Source organism: Lemur catta, chromosome 16 (genome assembly GCF_020740605.2).
Source record: "Lemur catta isolate mLemCat1 chromosome 16, mLemCat1.pri, whole genome shotgun sequence".
Classification (NCBI taxonomy): Eukaryota; Metazoa; Chordata; class Mammalia; order Primates; family Lemuridae; genus Lemur; species Lemur catta.
In genome coordinates this window covers 24,709,339-24,734,802 of record NC_059143.1, presented here as the reverse complement: position 1 = coordinate 24,734,802, position 25,464 = coordinate 24,709,339, and the positions used below count along the sequence as shown (strand labels likewise).

At 33.4% G+C, this 25,464-nt stretch overlaps 1 protein-coding gene across 6 annotated transcripts in view; it reads left to right on the top strand.

The window, feature by feature from the left end:
* The window catches only part of NOL4 (nucleolar protein 4), a 314,990-nt gene that overhangs the window by 234,987 nt on the left and 54,539 nt on the right, over window positions 1-25,464 (top strand). For 5 of the 6 annotated variants that reach the window (XM_045527469.1, XM_045527470.1, XM_045527471.1 and 2 more), the window contains one exon: window positions 9,561-9,674. The exons of the other annotated variant lie outside the window; for it this stretch is intronic. In XM_045527469.1, the coding sequence (XP_045383425.1) occupies window positions 9,561-9,674 (114 nt within the window). The remainder of the gene's footprint in view (window positions 1-9,560; window positions 9,675-25,464) is intronic. 6 annotated transcript variants of the gene reach the window in all.

Genomic DNA, 25,464 nt, shown 5'->3' with positions numbered 1-25,464 from the left:
TAGCATGGGTACACCTTGGCCTTAGCCATCGCTCAGAGAGCCTGCACAGGCAATATTAAATATGCTCAGAATTTTATAAAATTTCTGAAATATTCTCTGATGCCTTTACAGAAGAAGTGTCTTGATCTTATTTGCTCTGAATAAATAATCCTGCCACCTCTGTGGCCGTATCATTCTACCTCATTTAGCACATTGCCCCATCCACTCTCTCTATTCTTGTACATGTTCTGTTTTCCATTTTCACTGAGAGGAACATTTCCTCTCTTTTACCTAAAAAAAAAAAAAAAAAAAAAAAAAAAAAAAAAGTTTTCAGATTTCAAGAAAATATTTAATCTCTAATTTCTCATCTACAAAATGAGTCTGTCAGGTTTCTTTGTCAGGTTTCTCAAAAAAATATTTTATACTCAACAAATCATACCTCTTACCCCCAATTCCTGTGCCAGTCCCTCACATTCAGACCATTCAGACTGTCTGGTTCTTACCACTAGACAGTTGGCCCTCCAAATCTGTAGACTTTGCTTCTGTGGATTCAACCAATGGATTGAAAATATTTGGGCAAAAATAAGATGGTTACACCTGTACTGAACATGTACAGACTTTTTTCCCCTTGTCAGTATTCTCTAAACAATACAATTATAAAAACTATTTACATTGTCTTTGGTATTATAAGTAAGCTAGAGATGATTTAAAGATATCATGCAAAAAATTTTTAAAAAACCACTGAAGTCTTGAAGATTCAAACCCATTTCATCTAACATCTCAGACAATTTTCAGACACACTTACATATAAACTCTTCCTACTTTCAAAGTGACTCCTCCACCGCAAAAAAAAAAAAAAAAATCATACCTATAATGTTTACAACGTCCAGGAACTTTAGCATTCAGGAGACCCATCCTATTGAGGTCCCCTTATGTCTCAACTTTTTGGCTTCCTGATAAATCTACCTTTTCTCCTACAGAAGTCTTCTTTATTCTGACTTTGATAGTATGAAACTTTATCATCTCAGAACAAATTCTGCATTTCTTACTATAATATTTCAGCATATGACCTTTTGAAACTGAGAGACGTAGGTTCAATTCCCGGCTTAGTTCAATTCCTGTTTGAGTTGTATGATGTCAGGCTAGACTTTTCTAAAGGAGAGAATGTTATATGTGATAATGTGTATATGATATTTAACATATAATCTGGCACTCTTTCCTTTCATGCCTTAGTCCATCACATTAGTCTATTAACCTTCTCTTAATATATTGTTTCTTGGTCCACTGATTTTCCCTAAGTCAGGGATTATGGGTTTCCTTTGCACATTATTTCCTAAATGCATTAAAATTGAAGAGTAACTAGGTTGTAAAGAATATAGCCAACATATTTGTCAGAGTTACTCATTATTGGATCTTTTACTTTTAGCAAGATATTGAACTGAGCCTCAAGACATACCTCCCCTTCACATACAGACACCCCACCCAGCTTCCCACTACAAACACCTATACAAATCCTGAATAAAATATAACAATTTTTAAATACCTAGCTAAACTCAAAAGAAAGAAAAAGAAATCCCCAGGCACCTGAAATGAATAAGAAACTTATAGCCAGAATTTTAAGCCCTTAATTGGGCAGAGCGACAACCTAGGAAGATAAACACAGCAAATGTAGATCCAAACAGATTAGGGCTGGGTCTGAAGGTCCACCCCAGTTCAGGATACGTGGATTTTAGTTTGTGCCTAGGCAGGAACATAAACTGAAAACTGTGTATAAAGCTGGGACCCTACAATGTCCACTCCTCCATTAAAGGGAAGGTAAGAGACATCAAAATACAACTTTCAGAAGTAAAAATGACAGACATTATAAGTATTGAAATTAAAACCTTACTAACTGGATTACATAGAATATATGACTCAGCCAAAGAGAAAATTGGTAAACTGGAACAAGAAGTATGGAAATCACCCCCAAAAAGAAAAAAGTAGGGAAATAGGAAAAAGAAGATGGAGAATAGAATAATAAAAACAGACCTAATAGGTATTCCAAAGAAGAAATTAGAATAAGGAACATGCAGCATTCCAAGAGATGATGTGGAGAATTTTCTAGAACTAATTGGACCTTGAACCCTAAATAAACAAGTAGGACAGGACTGAGCAGTGTAAATAAAACAAATCCATACCTAGAAATATCATAGTAAAACCACAGAAGAACAAAGACATCCTTAAATGTACCAGAAAGAAACAATAGATTATGGAAAACAGAAAAATAATTAGCCTGAACAACTTCTTGTCCTCATAATAAATGTCAGAAGACAATCTTCAAAGTACTAAGAAAAAAGTCTTCAAGATTCTTCAAGATTTTAAGAAAATTACTTTTAATTTATAAATTGGTGCGCAGCTCAACTTTACTTTCAAAGTGAAGAGTAAAGAAATACTTCAGACAACTACTGAAGTTACTACTCATAGTTTGACTCTGGCCAAACAAAAATATACTCTGCGAAGAAGGAAACTGACCCCAGGAGGAAACAATGGAAAATTAGCACCATTCATGGGCAAATCTGAAGAAAAATGCTTGGATTTTATAGTCAGTAGATCTTGGTTGTTATTTGTGCTTCACCTCTTGTAACTTGTGGACTTTATATCTTTGAGATTTAGTTTCCCCATGGAAAAAAAAAATGAAAACAATACCTCTTATCTTAAAGAGGAAAAGCAACAGCACTTGAAAGAACAAATGTAAAAACACCCAGCTAGCTAGGACAGTACTTGGTACGCATGAAGAACATGATAAAATGCAATTTAATCTGAACTTGAATTTCACAGTTCCCTTTACTGGGAAACCCTCATTGTCCCTATTTGTTGAACTACTTGGAGGACTAAATTAATTGTGTCTTTATCTATTTAATCCTCACTTCTAGCTAAGAACAGCCTCAAATCTCTCTTTCTTCTGTGTGCAAATTGTACTTTGTGGTACATCTTTTGTAGTTTTATTTTATCCTGTCTTATATTACTGTTATCTATATATGGGCCTTAGCTCCTTAATAAGAAGTTATGGTCCTTGAGTACTATGCTGCTTAACTTGTCCATCTCTGTATCACCCACAATGTCTTACACAGTACAAGTAGTTATTGCTCATGAAAGTTTCTCAGTTAATGTTCAATTCAACTGAATTAAAATTGTTGCATGAAAGATTGAGTGAATGAATAGTTACTAATGTGCTAATTTATGGTGGGAATTAATTGAGAGAGGAGCTAATTTTTATTGTGTGATATGAGTTTCACAGTATCTTGCCATTAGTATTTTAATTTTAAAAACTACTAGTAACTGAAAATACAGCTTAATTTATCTTAAATTTTAGGGAGTTTTTTCCTTTCTCTAAAGAACACAATTATATAACATTTAATTTTAACTCTTTTTAATTCTCGAAACACTAATTTTTAAATTATTTTATCTATTTGACAATTAGGGTGACTAGGTAGTGCTATTAATTGTATGAATGGACTTGGTGTATAGTTTTAGTTTTAGAAGTAAATTATTAGGGAAAAAGATGCTATAATCTATAATAATTATAAGTATATATAATCACTTATTTTCAGAATCAAAGTTAAAATATCTACTGTTTCCCAGTAGATATTAAAATAAAGGATCACTTAGTTAAAAATGAAAGCATGTTATTTTAGCTGATAATTTAGTTGATTTTATGTCTTGATCAGAGGTATTGTCAGTTGACTGCTAAACTGTGCTTCTGAGTATCAACTATAAGACTTTTTAATTTTCCATGTGTTTGTGAAAGATCATTATTAATTGCCAATAATATTCAAAAGTTAAGGCCAAGGCATAGACCATTAATTCATGAATAAAATATTTCTAATGAAAGCCTAGATGAAGTTTAATTATCTTATGTTAAAAACACTTTCAAACTCCTTTTAAATGAGTCAAGGGAATTTTCTCAAGAAACTGGAAAAGTCCAAGGATTTACACATAGCTGGATCCATGGGCTCAAAGGTCAGGCGTTGTAGTAGCTTGTCAAGTAAACTCTATGGGGTAGAGATAGTATTGATATTGTTTTTCTTCATATCTCTGATCTTGGGCACAGTTCCTGAGATATAGAAAGTGACTATTAAATAAATGCATTTGTTGAATAAATAAATTAAGATACTAGCTACTTTATGTGCATTCCTTTATGGAATTCTAAAAACTACTCCATGATATGGAGATTATTTCTCTTGTTTTTATTTTTCTGACTGAACCTCAGTTTTGCCATTTATAAAAACAGAAATAACCATACCTAGCAGGGTGACTGAGGCTCAGGGATATTAAATCACCAAAATAATCACTTAGATAGCAAATAGCTGATAATAGAATAATATCCAGATCAGCCTGACTTAGTTGTAAACTGTCTCCATTCCACTGATATCTATGAATGAAACTACCTGGTTTATAGAAGGGATCCCTTAGAAGCTGAAACTTTCAATACAGACTGTACAATTATGCCTTTAGGTGTAACTACACCATTTGGGAGAGTGTGTGCATATCATCCAGGTTGCAGAATTCTTAATAATGTATTTTATAAAGTAACAAGATTAGGAGGAATAATCTTAATTTAGGACCCTACCTGAAATCTAACTACTGAATAGTTTACTTATCAGTGGATGTCACCGTTTCTCCCAATGTGGCCTTATCTAATACTTGATTAAATTTTACTTAAACACTAGAGTCTAAAGAGTATTGCTATATGAACCCATGAACTTTTACATTCTTAATTTTTTTTACCTATTTATAATTATAAAAATTCTGTGGCATCCAGCTAAATTTCAGAAGACTCTAAAGTTGTTTAGTTTACAGTTTAAGGATCAAAAAAATTGGAGTTTGTTTCTGTGGTGGTAGGTTTTACTTGCATATATAAGAAAAGACACATTTACATTGTTCCAACAGCAATCACATCTTACATTCCCAATTAAAATGCGACTTTTTAAACTCCAAAAGCTCCATGTGGCAGTTTAGCCATCTGTTTAATGACACAACCACTACTGACTTGAGTATAGATAATTATTATGATAAGAATTGTGCTGGAGGAAGATCAACTCAGATCCCAGTTGAGAATGACAGTTAATTATGAAGAGATAATTAGTGAGGATTGTTAACATAATTTTATATCCAGGGAAAAAAGTAGGTAACAAATCTTCCCAATTTAGGTATATATCATGTAAATGGCACAATTATATCCATTTTTAATTATCATTTAAAATCTTTTAAGATATATACCAAGCAGTATATATATTTACTGAACTATCTTCAACAAGAAAGACAAACGTTTTTCATAAATTGTCTATTGAATTTTTTGCATTTGATTTTTCTGTCAAAAATATTCTTATTTCCAGTTATTACCTGGAAGCTTTGATGTATGATGGCCACTCTTACAAATGTAAAAGGAAATTTTTAGCACTCATCCCTGATGGAATCTATGACTATAGCATTTAGTATACCTTGCTAATTATGTCCCGGGAAGACCCTTAAGTAGTGATATTAGAACAAGCTCTCACCTATCAAATGTAGTGATGGAAAGGAGAGTTTAAATGAAGATGATTCTCAGAACCCATAGTAAACAATAGTTTTAAATTTTTCTATGATAAAATTGTTTTGTAAGGAAAAAATTGATTAATTTCCTTCCCATTATCTTGATATGAGGACTTTTGAGTTGTGAAATGAATAAAAGCCAAATTATGCAGGAAAAATGCCAAAATAACTTTCATATAGTTGAGCTCTGTGCTATTGGGAAGCATTGGCATTTATTATAGTTTGTCAATGTTAGAACTAAAGAGATTTTTTACCAGGATTACCTCACAGGAGAGAGAGAATTCTGCCTGACTCCTGTTTTCTCATTTGGGGCATGAAACTGTGTTTTGTTATGTTTCATGTACAGTAATTTCTTGGCACTTCTGGCTGCTTTAACATTAAAATCTTGCGAATTTAGATTGCATCAGTTTAGAACTTGTGGCATAACTTAGATAAGTTACATTTTTATCTTTGTTCTACTGTTGAAGAAGGATTTTAAAGAATTAATAGGAAAATATATTAGGAAGATTTTAATCATTTTAAGAGAAGGATGTTAGGGAGATCCTGATATATTCTTTGCTTAAATGCAAAGAGGTGTTAGTTGTAAATGGATTCCTTTGCAGGAATGTGTAGTATTGAAGAGCTTTAGCTTTATGTAAGCTCCCTGAGGCCTTAGTTGTAAAATGAGAATAATTGCTTACTAAGGTTTATTATTCCCAGTTTGTCATCAGACTTAGATTCTAATCCAGGAGTTTCCACATACATAACTGCATGATCTTGCCAAGTTATATAATCTCTCAGAACTTCAATTTATTTTTATCTTAAATATGATTAATATAAGTACTTTTCTCAAGGACTGTTTGGAAGATTAAATTCGATAATGAATCTAAGCTTTTTGTATTACTGCCTGTACATCCTAAGCACCCAATAGGAGTTACCTACTATTAACATTTACCTAAAAATTAAATGAGTGTGGTTCTGGGTTTCCATTTGGAGGTACATGTTTGATTATATATTTGAGATATAGTAAATTCTTTGAAAAATACATATAGATTCTTAAACTGGAATATAGATTTTGTGAATTCATTCTGCCTTTCTCACCGATGAACTTGAATTAATTATGATGCTTATAACATGTCCATGTAAAGGGTGATCTTGGACCTACTTACTTTTTTTTAGTTGAAAACAACGGTTTGTATATAAGGAATTTTTTAGAATATTTTGTTTTATTAATGATAAATTATGTGAAAGTACAAAATAAACAACAGAATTTAAGAGAGTAAAAGAGTTGAATCCAGAGACATGAAACCTGGGTTCTAGAGCTAGCTCAATTTGTCCTTTGGCAAATTGCTTAATCTACCTGGGTTTCAGTTTCTTCCAAGTTTAGAGAAGAAATGTGTACTGGGTGATTTCTATGGCCATTTACAGTTATCAAATTACAATTCTACAATAAACTCAGAACAACTCTATTTTCAAAATTATACTATTTATCTACAGGCAAAGTTGAATTATGTATCTTGTTTCTACTTATTTTTCCCACTCAGTAGGGAAGAGTACATGATTGCTTTACCTTGAAGTTGACTTTTTTCCCAAAATCTTGAAATATTAAGTTATGAAGTGACTTAAAAGAATATCTAGCTCCTCTCAGCCAAGACATTCTATGAAATGGTTTCTGAGAAGACCAATTTAACACATCTGGGGAAGACCAACTTTCCCTATCACTTTCTCTGAAAAGGAAATTACATAAATTATGAATAACAACATTTACTGTTCCATTGTTTAGGAAAAGTTGATTTTAAAAATTAAAAAGAATTTGAAAGCAAATGCTACCAAATAATTTTAATTAAAGGGATATTTTACTGTGTGTTCTCCTTATTCAACAAACTTGTATATGTTTAAAGAACTTGTGTGTTTATTAACACAATTTAATCAATTGAATAAAATTCTATAGCTTTAAGTATTCCTAATTTGGAATATATCCTGTCTGATAAAGAGAGAAAAATAGATGTAACAAGGAGATAAAATATATATCTATGAATCTCACGTGGCTACCAAGAATTGGATTAAGAAAAGGGATGTTGCTGATGTTTTATCTAGATTCTGTTAATTTCGTCCCTGGAACCAGAGAAAGGATCAAATAATGAAGTTTATAAAGGTGTAAACCCTCGCTTCTATTTGAATAATGCTAGCTACAATCAAATAATTTTTCTTTTTCCATAATGAAATGTTCTTATTCTTATTTTTTCTACAACACCTTTGCCTCAAAAAATAGTTCAATCAAGAAGGATATTAATGAGTACCTAATTCCATGTAGAATAGGTTACCATTTTGAGCCCAGCAGTGGCCGTCTTTAATGAGACACTGATTTTATAGATTAATATTTATTTGGTTATTTAGTTCTGGACTACAGACTTTTTTTTAAACATTTAACTCATTTGACCCTTTTCTAGGTTCCCAAGGCATAGTCCTAGCTTTCTAATTTCCTTCTCAGAACACTTCTATTGCATTTTTTCCTGCCACCTCAGGGGCCCCTCTCTTCTCTTTCTTTTGCAAAAATAGCATTCCAAATATTCTACTGCTTTATTGTCAAAGTTGTCTAACCATCATGTCAGACATCTCACAGGGTTAGCAGATGGAGACTGTAGCCTATCCCTCTCCTACCTTTTGCCTACAGAGGCTACTTAGAGGGGAAGCAGTGAGGAAGTTTGCTGAAGCACCTGCAGAAATTGTTTCCTAGTTCCCCCGAAGAGCAGAGCCTGGTCTCTTTCTACACTGTACAAATTTGACCAAGGAATTTTTTTAAAACACTGTGGTCTGAATGTATCTGTTCTAAAATATTATTTGAGACATCAACCCTATGGTTCAATTTGCTAAAGCACATTTTACGTGCCAGAGTTGGTAAAATGAATGAGGTACAATAAAGGCATGTTCAAGTTTCTTTAAAAAAAAATATAAAAGGTCTCAGTTAATTTGGAAGCTTCTAATTAATAACATTCACACTTATTTTGGACTGAGGCTTTGAAAACCCTAAGGCAGCATGCCACTATAGATGTTAGATTCCCAAAAGATACTTCTTCTTTGTGATTTCACATTATTGTACTGTCTTATCTGGTTTAATTTTTATGTTATTTCTTATCTAAAATTTGCTTATCAGAATTAAAAAACTGTTCTATATCAATAAGTACTTCATCTTTCAGCTAGATGATTTTGCATGTAATTATGGGAAAAAAGAGTGGAAAATTTTCTATGGTTATCACAAATAATATAAAGTGCTACAAATAATTTATAGTTAATTAGGAGCTTAGTCAGGGGATTAATTAATTTCTGTGTGGGCTACACAGAAGATAGATTTCAACATATACCTGTTAATAATGTCAACTCATATTTTATAAATGAAACAAAACATGTATGTACGCACACGGGTAAACATTATCTCACATTGAAAACACCAAACCTTTGGTATATCAAAATAATGTTAGGACTGACTTTTTATTTTATATTTAAACTAAAATAAGTATTTTTATAAACCATTTTAATCACATCAATTGTGTCATTACGTAGGCTGTAAATATTCATAATATTTCATATTAAGGTTGTTTGACATGGTCTGAGTATTTGTTAGTTTTTTTTTTTAAACTATGTTTCAGCCCTGTCACTTGTTTGTTTTATTTTCTTGTGCATTGTCATATGTTATAAATGAACTGAAGAACTTGTTGTATTTGCAAAATCCAGTTAGCAGTTCTGTCACTGCCTGTTCAAACTCCAGCTTAATGGCCCAGACTAGATACTTTTGACAAGGGGTCTATGGGAATGAATGATGGAACTGTGTAGCAACAATAGCTTTAACCTCTAACTAGCTTTCATTTTTCATCTTTGCAATTTCCATTTCCTCTTTTTATTGAAATAAGTTCAGTTGAAATAAATGGATACTCGTGATGGTCCTGTGAGCTCTTCTGAGAATAGCCTTGGCCTGCCTGTTAATGATACTGTTAATAATTTTTTTCATATTTTTTTTCTCTTTTTCTTTTTAGTCTCGACCTATTCCTTCTCACCTTACTTCAGCAGTTGCAGAGAGTATCTTGGCTTCAGCCTGTGAGAGTGAGAGTAGGAATGCTGCCAAGAGGATGCGTCTGGAGAGACAACAGGTACTGAGGCTTCTTGCAGTCTGGGGATCACCAGCCAGAGCAAATGCACTGAATTTAGTTTGATTGATATAGAAGAGTAAAAACTCTTGAACAATTTGTAGTACACAGAGATATAATTTTTATATCTTTATGAGAATTTAAACTTGAAAAATACATGTTCATGTGATCAATGGAGATAAACAACAAAACATTTTCCATGATGAAAATGGAAACTAACAAGCTATAATTCTGTTTAATACCCAAATTGAAGGCTAATTACCTGTTACGAGGTTCTAACTCTTAATTCATTTATAACAGTTTTCTAAATTTACCTCATCATTTATGATAGTGACCTGATCATGTTCTTTAATATCTTCTGGTCTATTGCCAAATGCCAGTAGATTATACTGGTCTGGTGAAAGTACAACATAACTTTGAAAGACTGGAAAACCATAAAATGAAGATATAACATAATGAAAATCCATGTCCTGAGCTTAGTCCTTTATTAATTAATCACTTATTGTATGCCAATTGCATATCATCTTTATGTCTCTTTTCTAAGGGTGTATGTCTGTGTAGTGTGGATGAGTTTGTTTTTGGTTCATTGTTCATTGGTGTTTTACTCAATCTTTCTCTTGGTTTATCTGTATGGTTCTGTCTCCCCTTCTCACCTCTAGAATGTCTTTTTCTTCTGTTAATTATCCATAATAAAAAACGAAATTATAATACATTATATTAGATGTTATACATAAAAGTTTGCTGTAGTCTGACTTTTAAATTATTTTTACAACGAAAGAACTGGATGTTTCATATTTCTAATTGAGGTTGAGATGAATCGAGACTAAATTAAGTTAGTCTAGTTTTGTGTCTCCTGTGAGCCAGTGGGCTTCAAAGAAAAAAAAAAAAAGTTTTCCATTCCAGGCATAGAATATTTTGAAATGTTTAAGAATGGTATCATCTTTGATTTGATATATTTATTATTAAAATATCATGTGCTAATAATTATGAATGCTGCGAAAGATGAAGCCTTTAGTTAAGTAAAAAATACTGTTTTAGCTTTGGATGAAAAGTATGTAAAAATTCCGATTTTGAATTTGTTAATCATGCCACCAGTATTTATTTACATATGTATGCCCTCAGTTGAGACATTATGATTGTTATATCTATAAAATTTACTTACTTACAATGAGTTAAAGCACTGTATGTAAAACACCTTCTAGCATAGTGGTTAGGATTGCACATTCTGGAGTTGAATAGACCTGGTTTTGATTCTCATCTCTACCCTCACTAATTGTATGTATGACCTTTAGCAAGCTCTTCCAGTTCTCTTTGCTTCAGTTTCTTCATATGAAAGACAAAAATAATAACAGTACTAATCCAATGGGGTCGTTATGAGAACCTTAAATGACAGATTCATGATACGTACTTAGCATTTTGCCTGGCACATAGTAAGCATCTATAATTTCAGCCTAGAAAAGAAGACTTAGATGTCTAGCATGTTTGTCACTGCATTTGTATCGGTAAACTAGAAAGAAGTATTAATAATACTAGCTCAGGTACAAGAGTTTTGAAGTCAGACTAAGTCCATTTGAGAAAAAGATCCTAATTCTAGAAATTAGAATAACAGGATTCTGAGATTTGCAGAGCTCTCCTTGTTATCTTCTAGCCATATATCTCCCCTAGTCTGTACTGCATAGTGCCGAGCATATACAGAGTTGTTATGAAAATTAAATGACTGATCCATGTTATGTACTACCTATAATCACTCTATAATATCCCCCAAAACTGGTCATCTACCAATATTTGGTCCAATGACTTAATCACTGTTGTTCTAATCTGTAAAATGAAAGATCCAAATGTCAAATTCATAAGTTATTGTGAGGATTTAAGTAATGCCTATAAAAGCATAATGTATTTCATAATTTTATATATTGTTAACAATATATTCACCATTGGCTGGAATATCTCAGATCCCACCCCAGTGCTAAAGATCTACTATTTACTAATACACTTTCCTACTGTCAGAGAGCTATAATTGTTTTGAAAGTCTTTGAGCTCAAATATGCTTCCTAGAGCTTTCACTCATTGAAGAAAAACTGTTAGAAATAATGAGGAGTAGGACTTCCTACTATTGTCCCAGGGCCAGGGACTGGGAAGGGTGGCAGCCAATGGTCCTTGACTCTACTTCCCTTATTAGTTGTTTCCTTTTTCTATGTCCTCATACATACTGATTATTTACTGCAAGTCTCCATCACCTAGGAATGGAGGATGACCAATATCATCTCCACACAGCAATGTTCTTTCCTAAAAGGGTTCAGATGGCTTCAGATTGTGGGGAATAAGGAAGAAATGATTTTTTAAATGGCACTCTATGATTTATTAGAAAAATCCATTATGCACTTTACAGACATTTTTTCATTTATCATTCTCAACAACCCCATGAGAGTAAGTAGTATAATTCTCATTTACATGTAAGGAATCTGAGGCCCAGAGAAATGGAATAACTCATGCAAGCTACGTGGTAAAGTCAGGATGTGAGTTTGTATTAGGTAAGGCTGACACCTGAGATCTTTCCACAATTCTATAATGTCTTTTCATTAATTATGTTCACCAAGGGAAAACTGATAGCCTATAACCAAATCTTACAACTCATATCACGTGTGCCTCTGCTCATAATATTTTGATAGTATAGTTTTCTTCTGGAAAATGATTTACTTCATTCACAAATATTTTGCACTCTACCCTAACTAGCAAATCTGGTTTTGCCTGGTTATCAGCCTAAAAAAATGTTATAAATTTCTGAAAGTGTTTCACTTTGGGAGAACTTAATTATGCACTGTGAACACTAGTTTAGTGTTAATAATTAGTATTTCAAAAATATCTAAACCATTTCTCTATGAATTCTATGGATTTCCTTTGGTATGCCACACGGAGACTTCTACCAAGTGATTCTGTTTCTCACCAAAGCATGGAGTTGGCCAGCACCCTTCTCCAAATCGGATCTAAACACTCTTTGCCCAAGTAGAGACAGCCAGAGTTCTTTTGCATGTTGACAATGAGATCATCCTTTCTGTGTGCATTCATAACCCAACTTACAACTCAGAGAACTTTACAGTGACTCGGTGGTTCATCATTGTGCCTCTGACTTTCTATGGGTGCACAAAAATTCAAAAATTGAACAGTTAAAATCTGTTTTCTGTTAAGCCACCCATCTGACCGCTTGCTGCCAGTAGTCACATGAAGAGCTGTAGTTATACATGCCCTTCAGAGTTTACGAAGCTTGATGAACGAATTGGATGTTTGAAAGCTCTTTGAGCTGTAAACATGAAAGGTGTTACGGATGTGTTAAATACTTTATTCCATATGTCCATTTTGCACCGAAGTCCAGAGGAAGCTTATTATGCAGCTTCATCCTGAAGCAAGCCAGTGGCAAGGACAGGAGCCTACTGCTTCATTGGAAATCAGATTTCACAGAACTGAGGTTAATCCTCAGGGCGTTTTAGCATATACTCAGCATTTTTTTAACATCAAAATCTGAAATTTTTATATTATCTAGGAAATTATTTACTTTGATAAATCAGAAAGATGGACAAATCCAGACTTCACTTTTATAGTTCTGTGACAATGCTCAAATTTTGTGTTCTTTTTCTATATCTTTATTATTTAGATATTTCTTTTTGTTTAAATTAACAAGGATATCTCACTGTTCTTGATTGTAATTGATTTGAAGAGACAGATAAAAGTAGAAAATGAGAGAGATTAGAACGAACTATTGGTTGGTGATTTATCTCCTATAAATGTGTATTTTTTGCTGTTTCTTAGGGGTGACATATATTTTATTCATAGCCTTGATGACTGATTAAGGTAGAAAGTTTTTGAGGAATGTGAGGGTTTCCTTGCTCTATCCACAGTGATTTCAGTTGAATTGTTTGGAATCTGTAAAAGGGATCACATAAAGCCAACAGTCAAGGGCTTCCCCAGTGATACGGTATTTAAAGCGCAAAGCAGGAGTGCTGGGTGACAGTTTTTGCAAGGGCTGGAACAGATGGAATATCAATGGTTGACTGTAATGTGACACCTTTGACTCTATTGACAAAGAACACAGTGGGGTGGGGAGAAGGGGAAATGGCATGTTAGTTACCTGTCATTTAATAAAAGGTAAGAAAGCAGAAAAATAAAGCACTGAAAACTTATGCATCACTAAGTTAAAAAATTAAAAAAACAAAAAACCACTGTTAATAAACCAGCATGAACCCAGGACCTAAAAATATTTAGTAACCCTATACTCCCTTGTTTATTCTTTAATCATGTTGAACTCACTGCAATCTTTATCTCTTCATGGTTTTTCTTTTGTTCTGTTAGGGTACTAATGAGTGGGAATATTATTAAAAGAAATTTAATTGCAGGTACAAAAGTTGACATGGTAGCCATATAAGCATGAGGGAAATTTTAATGCAAATTTTTAAATTTTGTTATAGATGTATTTAAAACTATCTAAAACACGGTGATAAAGACACAGTTTTTCAGAAAAGAAGGTTTTCTTTCACATTTCATCCTATAGTTGTGTGTCCTTTTGGTAACATTTATAAACATTAAAAAATACCTAACTGAAAGCAATAATTTTCAGTAGGATTTTATTCTTAAATTTAAACATTATGATAGTAACTAAGATATGGCTTTAAAACTATTTCCAAGGCCTGCCAGCCCACACCCCCAGCCCTATTCTCAATCATGCTCAGCCTTGTACTCTACTCCTAGCACTTTCCTTTTTTATATACAATATGTCAGAAAAAAAATATGTATCTTTGAGTCTTTTGACGTGTTTCAATATGACCCTTTCATCTGCAGAAGAAAATATACTATATAAGAAAAACTTATATACTATATAAGAAAAAAGTATAGGCATACCTCATTTTATTATGTTTTGCTTTATTGTGCTTCACAGATATATGTTTTACAAATTGAAGGGTTGTAAAATCCTGTATCAAGCAAGTCTATTGATACCATTTTTCCAACAGCATGTGCTCACTTTGTAGTCTCTGTGTCACATTTTGTAATTCTTGTATTATTTTAAACTTTTTCATTATTTTTATATCTGTCATGGTGATCTGTGATCGGTGATCTTTGATATTAACTATTGTGCTTGTTTGGGAGCACCACAAACCCTGCCCATATAAGAAAGAAAACTTAATTGATAAATGTTGTGTGTTCTAAATACTCTCCTAACCTACCATTCCCCTGTCTCTCTCCCCCTTATGGGGCCTCTCTATGCACTGAGACACTATCATATTGAAATTAGGCCAGTTAACAACCCTACAATGGCCTCTAAGTGATCAAGTGAAAGGAAAAGTTACACGTCTCTTTAAATCAAAAGCTAGAAATGATTGAGTTTAGTAAGGAAGACATGTTGAAAGTTGAGATAGGCTGAGAGTAGGCCTCTTGCAGCATTTAGCCAGATTGTGATTGCGAAATAAAAGTTCTTGAAGAACATTATAAGTGCAACTCCAGTAAACACATGAATGATAAGAAAGCAAAACAGGCTTACTGCTGATGTGGAAAAAGTTTTATTGGTCTAGACAGAAGATCAAACCAGACACAACATTCCCCTAAACCAAAGCCTAATCCAGAGCCAAGGGCCTAACTCTCTTAAATTCTGTGAATGCTAAGAGAAGTGAGGAAGCTGCAGAAGAAAAATTTGAAGTTAGCAGAGGATGGTTCATGAGGTTTAGGAAAAGAGGTCGTCTTTATAACAAAAGTGCAAGGTGAAGCATCAAGTGCTGATATAGAAGCTGCAGCAAGTTACTCAACAGATCTAGCTAAGACAATTGATGAAGGTGGTTACACTAAAGAACCGATTTTTAATGTAGACAAAACATCTTTATATCAGAAGAAAATGCCATCTAGGGTTTTCATAGCTACAGAGGAGACATGAATGCCTGGCTTCAAAGCTTCAAAGGATAAACTGACTTCTTTGTTAAGAGCTAATCCACCTGGTGACTTTAAGTTGAATCCAGTGCTCATTTACTATTCTGAAAATCCTAAGGCCCTTAGGAGTGATGCTAAATCTACTTTTCTTGTGCTTTATAAATGGAAAAAGAAAACCTGGAAGACAGCACATCTGTTTATAGCATGGTCTATAGAATATGTAAGCCCACTGTTGACACCTACCGCTCATAAAAAAATATTTCTTTCAAAATATTTCTAGCCATTGACAGTATACCTGGTCATCCAAGATCTCTAAAGGAGAGTACAGGAACTTAATGTTGTTTTCACGCCTGCTAACACAGCATTCATTCTGCAGCCTATGGATCAAGGAATAATTTTGACTTTCAAGTCTTATTTAAAAAATACATTTCATAAGGCTATAGCTATTTAGTGATTCCTCTGATGGATCTGGGCAAAGTAAACAGAAAACTTTCTGGAAAAGATTCACCATTCTAGGTGCTGTTAAGAACATTCATGATTCGTGGCAGAAGGTCAAAATAGCAACATTAACAGGAGTTTGGAAGAAGTTGATTCCAACCCTCATGGATGACTTTGAGGGGTTCAAAACTTCAGTGAAGGCATTAACTGCAGATGTGGTGGAAATAGCAGAAGAACTAGAACAATAACTAGAGGCTGAATATGTGACTGAATGGCTGCAGTCTCATGATGAAGCTTTAATAAATGAGGGATTCCTCAAGGCTAGGCAAAGAAAGTGATTTTCCGAGATGGCATCTATTTCAGGGAAGGACGCTGTGAATATTGTTGAAATGGCAACAAGGGATTTAGAATATTTCCTAAACTTAGTTGAAAAAGCAGGAGGAGTAACTCTAATTTTGAAAGAAATTTCACTGTGAGTAAAATGCTATCAAACAGCATCACATGCTATGAAGAAATTTTTTGTTAAAAAAAGAATCAGTCAATGTCACAAACTTCAGTTGTCTTATTTTAAGAAATTACCACGGCCAACCCAGCCTTTAGCAACCACCTTCTCAGTCGGCAGCCATCAATATGGAGGCGAGACCTTCCACTAGCAAAAAGATTATAACTCTCTGATGGCTGAGATGATTATGAGCATTTTTTTAACAATAAAAGCTTGTTTTTGTTTTTAAGAGACAGGGTCTAGCTCTGTCACCTGGGTTAGAGTGCAGTGGCATCATCAGAGCTGCAGCCTCAAACTCATGGGCTCAACTGATCCTCCTGACTCAGCCTCTCAAGTAACTGGGGGCTACAGGCATGCGCCACCATGCCTGGCTAATTTTTCTATTTTTTGTAAAGACAGGATCTTGCTATGTTGCTCAGGCTGGTCTTGAATTCCTGGCCTGAAGTGATGCTCCCATCTCAGCCTCCCAAAGTGCTAGCATTACAGGCGTGAGCCACTGTGTCCAGCCAATAAAGTATTTTTTATTTAAGGTATGTACATTGGGTTGGGGGGCTTTTTGTTTGTTTTTGTTTTGTTTTTTGGACATAGTGCTGTTGAACACTGGACATACTATGGCATAGTGTACACACAGCATTTATATGTACTGGGAAACCAAAATATTCAGGTGACTGGCTCTATTGCAATATTCACTTTATTGAGGTGGCGTGGAACAGAACCTGAAATATCCCCAAGTATGCCTGGACCCTCGAGGGTAGTTCTTGGAACACATTCTATTTCTTGTGTAACATGTATCATTTTAAACCATTTGGGATAGAATATGTTTTTTGTGTCATCTTTTTAAAACAATTATAATTTTTACAGAAGTAGAAAAACTGAGGCTTAGAGCAGTTAAATATATTTCCCTAAAGTCATAGAATTGTTCAGGATGAAGCCCCACTTTGACACAATCTTTCTGCTTTTTAAAGTCATACTTACTGTTACATTTTTAAAAATCTTTCCAATCATATGGACTTATGGTTGATAATTCGGGAAATAAAGAAATGCATAAAAAAGAATAAAGTTTGCTCATAATTCTACCACCTGGTTTTATAGTAAAATTTCTTCTAGTACTTTTTGTATGCAAATCTCTTTTTTAAAAAGCAAAATATCACATTGTATCTTCCCATTTCAATTAGTGTTATGACTATTTACTGTATCACTATATAATCTTATCAAGATTGTTTTTAAAAGCCACTTAATACTCCATGTCATTTTTAAATAAAATATTCAGTGCTAATTCTATTTTTAGCATAATCTACATGTGAAAAGAATGCCTTGCCTATTACTTGTTAGGATAAATTATGAGAAGTGGAATTACTGGGTCAAAGAGCAGCAAGGTTTTTAAACGTCTTAATAAGCATAAGGTCCTCGTCCTTAATTTTTACTTTATTTGTACAAAATCAGGATTTTAGCTTATTTTATAGGTATATGCCCATTAAATCCTTGTTTAAATTTCTAATAATCTTTGACTTGAAACCAGTAGTTCCTAACCATGTCAATTACAGAATCTCTTTTTCCAATATTTACCTTGAAATCCCCCACATTTAGACCTAAAATGAAATTTATAATTAATATAAATTATTTCTGCCCACAATTAAAATATAAATAATATTCTAATATTAATATAAATTATACACTAAAGGAAAATATAGTAAGATATAATAAAATAACATGTATTTTAATGTGGAAATGTGCAGGCACTATGGCACTAGAAGATATAATGAAGTCCTCAGATGCTTGCACCTGTACATCAAATCAATGAGAATGCAACAGCTAAAGTGTCCTCTGACATAAGTATTAATATCTGGTGACAACTCACACTGGTAGGGGATATGAACTTTCCAAATGGTAAGAAACTGTTGGTAAAGTGCCAAACAAAACATAGTACAATACTCCCTTGATTTACATCATAGTGGTATTCCTTAGATAATTCAATATATTTTTAAAATCAGGCATAAACTTTCTGATTATACCTAAAATGTGGTTAAGAAGTTGTAGGCTCAGATAATTCTAAATAGGCTTTTCACTTACAAAGATATCTAGCAGGACTTTTAAAAATTCCTTTGGGAACAGGGACAATTCTTAATCACGTAAGACTGCCTGGAAAGTATCAGGGCTTCTAGTAAACCTGTTTCCCATCTATTTAATGCCAATAGCACCTGCTATATAGTTGCCACATCTTCCCAGGGGGAAGCACTGCTATGGACAAAATAGTCTAGGATTTGAATACAGGAAAGAGAAGCCTAAATTCTCAGATCTATTCCTTGATAATGAATCCCTATGACTCAGTTACTCTTTTTTCAGTGGGTTTTGCCTTCGTCATGCCAAATTTCCTTCCATTCTTCCTTTATACCTTTTTTTTACTTTTGTTTTATAATTTGCCACAGCCTAGAAGTAAAAAATATGTGGCACAAGATAAAAATAACTTAATGTGGCCCTTTGGTTTAATTGCATTATATTGCAAGGATGAGGCAATTAGATATCAATAGCTGTATCAATTACATCCCCAGTCATATATAAATAAATAATAAGTAAGTTATATGTGATTTATAAGTCCAGTTTTATTTGTGAAGTAAAATTCCCTTATATACTTATCATTCAACTATTTTAAGACTCTCCTAATGTATATTTATATTCTTTTTAATTTGGAAGCCATCATAAACTTCATTTCCTTGTTTGATATTTACAATAAGGATACCACAAAAGCCAATGGCTTGCTATAAATTGAATGCTACAAAAAGATTAGGCCCTGTAGCCTTCAAAAATGTATGTGTTTGTCAGTTTTAATTAGCCATAAATATACTCAACATTGGAGGCTATCTATGCACTTGGTTGCTCTTTAGTTTCAGTGATGGATTTACACTAAACCATCTATATACTCACACGGTCTCTAAAATGCCTGTTAATATTTAGTAAGACATCAACTTCTAGAGGAGTACAGGCTTTTTCCTATATGGTATATGGCTAACACAAGTAAATATCAAAATATGACCTTAAACTCATGAGCACAAAGTCGTGAACACATTAGCAAACAAATCCAGAGAGACTTGATTTAAAACATTCTCACCACCAAAACTTACCATCTTACTGCTATTAGAGCAGAACACAATCTGGAAATGATTATAATAATATTTTAAACCATTAAAATATGGAAGTATATGTTCCATTACTTTGTCTAAACATATAGAAATAATTATAAACATAAAAACTAAGGAAAGGCAAAGATTAAAATGTTTTACAGATCTATAAAATATCACTCATAGATAACTATAATGTATATTTATCATTCTAATTTTAAAACTTGAATTCATTGTATACACCACATAACATTTGAGAAATGTGGTTAAAATAGTTCTACTGGAATTTTGTATTTGCTCTGCAGGGAAGGATATTTGACCTGAATTCTGTTGGTATTTTGTGAGCAAAATAATTGCCTAACTAATTTATATTCTTTCTGCATTAGTTTAATTTGGCTGGACTTCAAATATGAATTAATTCCAATATGAGTTCTTGAAATATAACTTTTCATTGACAAAAGTTATAAAATTTCATCTTTTCCATGATTTTTGAACTCCTCTAGGTATTTTCTTAAGTATTTCATGTATCTCTATCAGCAAGGAATATGAATAATTGGAGAAATTACTATTGAATAGACCCTAAATTGGTTTCCTTTTTCAGCGAATATAAATTAAGCAGTCACCATGTGTGAGGCATTTTACTCAGTGTAGATGTTACACAAGAAGTAAAGAGGGAGAACTTTTACTAAGAATTTGCTAAGTGTCAGATTTATTTGGATTTACTTAGTGCTTTTCAGTATTAGATTCTTATTAATAATTCTGACAATATTACTAGGGAACAGGTGTTTGTATTCTACTTTACAGATGAATAAGACATAATATATTTCATCAATAAACTCACATTCTGTTAAAGCTTAATGAAAAAGCTAAATGAAATTATAAGCCTGTCATCAGGTTGCTGTGAGAGCCAGGGGAGAATGTTGCTAACTCTGTCTAGAGAATCCAGGAGGGCTTCCCAGAGGAGGCAATGTTTGAGCCAGACCTTGAGAAATGAAGGGGATTTTGACAGGCAGAAAAGAGAGCACAATATTCTAGACATATGGAGTATTTCCAAATGAGAGAAGCTCTTGAGTATTAAAAACAGCAGTTTTCTGTGAAGGAAACTTGGGATTCTTGGAAAGAAATGAAAGGAGGGAAAATTGCACGTGAAGGTTTAAACTAGATTGTGCAGAGATCTTACATACCCCGTGAAGTTTTGTGGAGTTTAAGTGCATCTCAGAGAGGAGCCGTGAAGCACAGTGGCATGCCCAGTTTCTAGGAAGCTTTAGAAGCCTACGAACAATGGGGTGTGGATGGGTCTGAGATAGGTGAGGTCCTATTATTGTGGGAGTATTTTCCATACCACCTCTTATTTCTGTTTGGCTACTTATATGCAATATTTAAATTTGAGCATACACCCAAAAGTAATTATGAAGATTAACTGCCACAAAATAATCATACAGTTACAGTGTATTCCTAAGCTAAATATGAGTGATTTAGAAATGCTGTTCTTCCATGCTATTTAGTACAACATGTGCCCAGCTAATAAAGAATCCAAGTTTAATGTATTCTTATAATTTTAGCTTATGTAACTACATACCAAGATTACTATTCTTTCTATCTTAAAGATTGCTTTTTACGATGTCTCAAAAAACAGACATTATGGTTTCAGTGATCAATGCATTCTTTTATTTTTTAATTTCTAAATTGAGAGTAAGGCTATGTCTGTTAAAACTTTGTTGGTGGTGCATATATTTTTCTTACATAATGATAGATCAATGTATATCTGAGTAGTGAAGTACATATGGCATTTTACTAGCCCCTGTGAGGCTTGCAGATCAAATGGTTTCCCCCTCTCATGGATGGGGAATCTGAAACTGAGAAATTGTATTTCTTTTGGATGGCCTCTGTGGTTCCTTCAGGAAGCTGGAAACAAGCCACAGTTTCTGATTTTTATTGTATTTCCATTACTCATTCTACTTTACTATTTGGTTTTCTGGCTTCATTGAGAATTCGCCCACATTTGTAGAGAAAATGATTTTTAAAAACTTCAAGTACATCTTTGGTTTAGGATGTTATTAATTTCAAGGGGAGAAATCGCAGGATATGAGTAGGTGGTTTGAATTCAGACACAGAAATTCAACATAATATGTTGATACACTTTTGGTGCCAAAGTCAAGGAAACATATGGTTTACTGGGTTCTCCATGAAGATAGCATCTTTGTTAATATTATTTTAAAACCAGTTATTTTTAGGCTTAGCAGAGAAATGAAGAGTCTGACATATTTGGCTTATGCCGTATATATTAATTTTTATAATTTATTTCTCATAATGTGTTCATTCCTTGCCCTGTCCTTTCTCCGTAGTCTATCCACTTTAAAATCCATTAGTTACTGGGAAACAATATACGCAGAGAAATTAAACCAGAGACACAAATTTATTATGAAGTTAGATAATAGCTTGACAAATTGCTTCCTGAAGGAAGAAATTTGTCACGTTTGGCATGACTCATATGGTAAATACAATGAGACTTGTAGCCTCGAGGAATACATAGTTTTTACCTCATTCACTCAGTACTTTGGGAAATGAGTCTTTCTGCGGAGTTGGGTATTTCTGGGGAGCTGAAGATGATTAGCCCCAATTAAAAATTATTTTATCTGTGGTTTTAGTAGAAATCTTTCTAAAATATAATCAAAGTGTTTTTATTTCATGACAGAAGATCAACTTTGCTGAAATGGATCAATCCGTATAACTTGCTCAAGTTTCCATCCTCAGGTAGAAGCCCTACCTTGTTGTATTATCAGTGGCCTTTGCCTTTGTCAATAATTAAAAAATAATAATTTTGTCATCAACAATCCAGTGACTCCTAGATGGCTATGGGACAACATGTACTTGTTTTTATCTACACCCTGTTAAGATATAAGAAATATAAAGAGGAAAGAGGACTATGTCTCATTGTTTTAGTTTATGCAAAGCTATTTTCTAAGAGCCCTTACCTACACCTTCATCAGCAGGAAAATGATACTCATGTAGACCAGAATCTAAGTCATATTTATTTCTAAGTTTCTTTTAATGTTTTGTCTTGAAAACAAGCAATGTCAAAATAGCATTTTAGATTATACAATTAAATTGATTAATGTTCTACATTAAGATCAAATCACTTCTCCAGTAATATTCTGTGTTCTTATTGTAGGTTTCCTCACTTTTGTTATTTAATAAAACATAGTAGTACATTCTGGCACTCAGGAAACTCCCAGCACATGGCAAGATCAATCACTTTTTTCATCAAGTTTGTGGTTAGCCTCCTGTGCTCGACTACTCTATGAAAATCTAAGTGACATTTAATAAAAATCATGGTTCTGACTTCTGGAAAGAGGCCAGAGAGCAAAAGTACGAAAAGCAGTTATAGCTGAAACTATAAACTTAAGTAATAAAATACTGTAGCTCAATGTGAGTGAAACATTTCTAAAGGAAAAATTCTAAAGGCATTGTGATTTTCATAAAACAAAAACAGCAAGTAAAGCAAAGCTTGACATTGGTAAATTTTACTTTGCAAAAGATGATCCTCTTTTTTGCAAATTTTTCAAATTAGAAAATTATTTATTGAGCAACATATTAGACTAATTTAAAAAAAAAAGAACTGCAGGAAACCTTATAGACCACTTAGTTACACAAATTTATCTTATAAAACACACAGGCCTAGAGAAGTTAATTTTCAGCTTACATTTTCTTCCTTTCTTTTTCTTTCTTCCTTCCTTCCTTCCTCCTTTCTTTCCTTTCTTTGGCCTATGCATTTTTTTATGTCACTAGAAATAGAATTTCTCTTTAAAAGAAGAAAAAAGACCAATATAGTGCAAAATATTTAGCTCCCTTTGGATTTCAGGGTAATGTTCTGAATAATGAAAATCGGGATGCTTCATAAATTTCAACTCTTAATGTCATCATACATTCATAGCATGCAAGAATTTGAATACTCCTTTGGTTGCAGAACTCAGAAGGTCACATTAGTTTAATTCATTTGCATTTTTCTGTCATTAATTATTGCCCATGAAGCAAGTTTGAGAAGTCCAATGAAGCTGTCAAGCTTTGTATGAGTCTCTGTATGTGTGAGGAAAATTTTCTTTCTAGGGAAAGCCCAATTATCCGTGTGTTTTCTTTAATCCTTTATATAGGATCCTGCATTTTAGTTTTAAAAAATACAAGATCCTGCTTAGTTTCCATTGAGTTTTACTACTATATGTGCATGTGAGTGTTTATCAATTAGTTCCAATTAAAAAAAAAAGAAACATAAAAAGCCATAAGATGCTTTCTGTAGTTCTTTACATTAATTTCTCAAACTATTGTTTATTTGATAATTCACATTCTAGTAACAAAATTTCTTGCAACTATTTCAAATACCCAGATCCAGGTTTAAATTCCAAGTTCTTTACCATCCATTTATTAAAGTATCACCTGACTATATTTAGTCAATAAATCAGGACATGTGTTGGGAAGCACATCATATACAGTTGTATTAATACTTGTGTGTTATTTTATAGTTTAAATTTGCATCCACATATATTTTCTCATTTAATTTTTTCAAAAACTCAGTAAGGTAGACATTATTATTATCATTATCTACTGCTAGAAATTATCCAAGTAGAAAATGCATTTCTTACTTGCTGCTCCTGTTTTCTTTCTGTATGAATGACATTTAGGGGATTTACAGATATTTGAGGGTGGAGCAGTTGTCTTAACTCTGTCTACCAGCATGCTTTTGCCCAAGTGGTTTCTCAGTTCCAATTGCACTCCTGTGTTTATCTGTAGACCTATCTCAAGGTGAACCTACCTTAGGAAGTTCCTGCTAGATCAAATCTCAGTCCATAAAACTAAGCCCCTTTCCTAGTTCTCTATATAGCAACAACTATCAGCACTACATATTTTAGTAATTAATTATATACCCAGCTGACATTGTAATGGCTTCCAGGTGTCCTGTGGAATATTGTTTGACTCTACAATTTTATATTACTTTGTAGGATTAAAACAACCTTGGCTTTTTATCACAGTGAGCCCTAAAGACACCTAGCCCCATACTGGGATAAGGGGGTAGGCACTTAATAAACATCTATATGTAGGCTTGGTGTAGCTTGGCAAAAGTTCAGTTTCAGGGAGAAAAAGAACTTTTGAACAAGATGCCTAATAACACAAAAGGAATGCTCGAGGCTGAAAAAGGTAGCATGTAGCCAAATAGAGAGGTAATCATTGGGATTAATGCTGTAATTTCAAATGTTGTCTGACTGCTTAGTAAACAGTTTTAGCACCAAATAGAGAAAATTATAATTACGATATGATAGGAACCAAGGATGTAGGTTGTAGAGCAGATAAAGAATGTCTCAACATTTAGTTCTTTGGCTACTGTTGCTTTTCACTGTTCAGTGAGAAAAAGAAGGCAGCTATTAGGTTTCTGACAAAGCAATTATACCAAGACGAAGATGCAGGGAGCTGACCTGACATTTGCCCCTGGATAGTTGTCATAGCAGCAGGCTGAATAGAGCAGCTTGATACAAGTGCTACTGCAGGCTGGGAAGGAAGTTCTGCCCTAAATGCAACACGTTTCAACATTAGCATTCAAGTATATATATTGTTCTCTACTGGTGGCCATCTTTCTCCTTTATTCACTTCTTATCTAATTGTTAAATACTCATTTCATAAGAAATCCGTGTTTAAAGGCAACGATAATCATGTGTCTCTGGAGGATTAGCTGTGCCAGCCACCAGAAGTAGATACTATGTATCTAGGGTATTGTTCCTTAGGGAGAAGATATTTTAAACGGTGTTGCTAACAAAAGAAAGGTTTAGATACTGTAAACTGG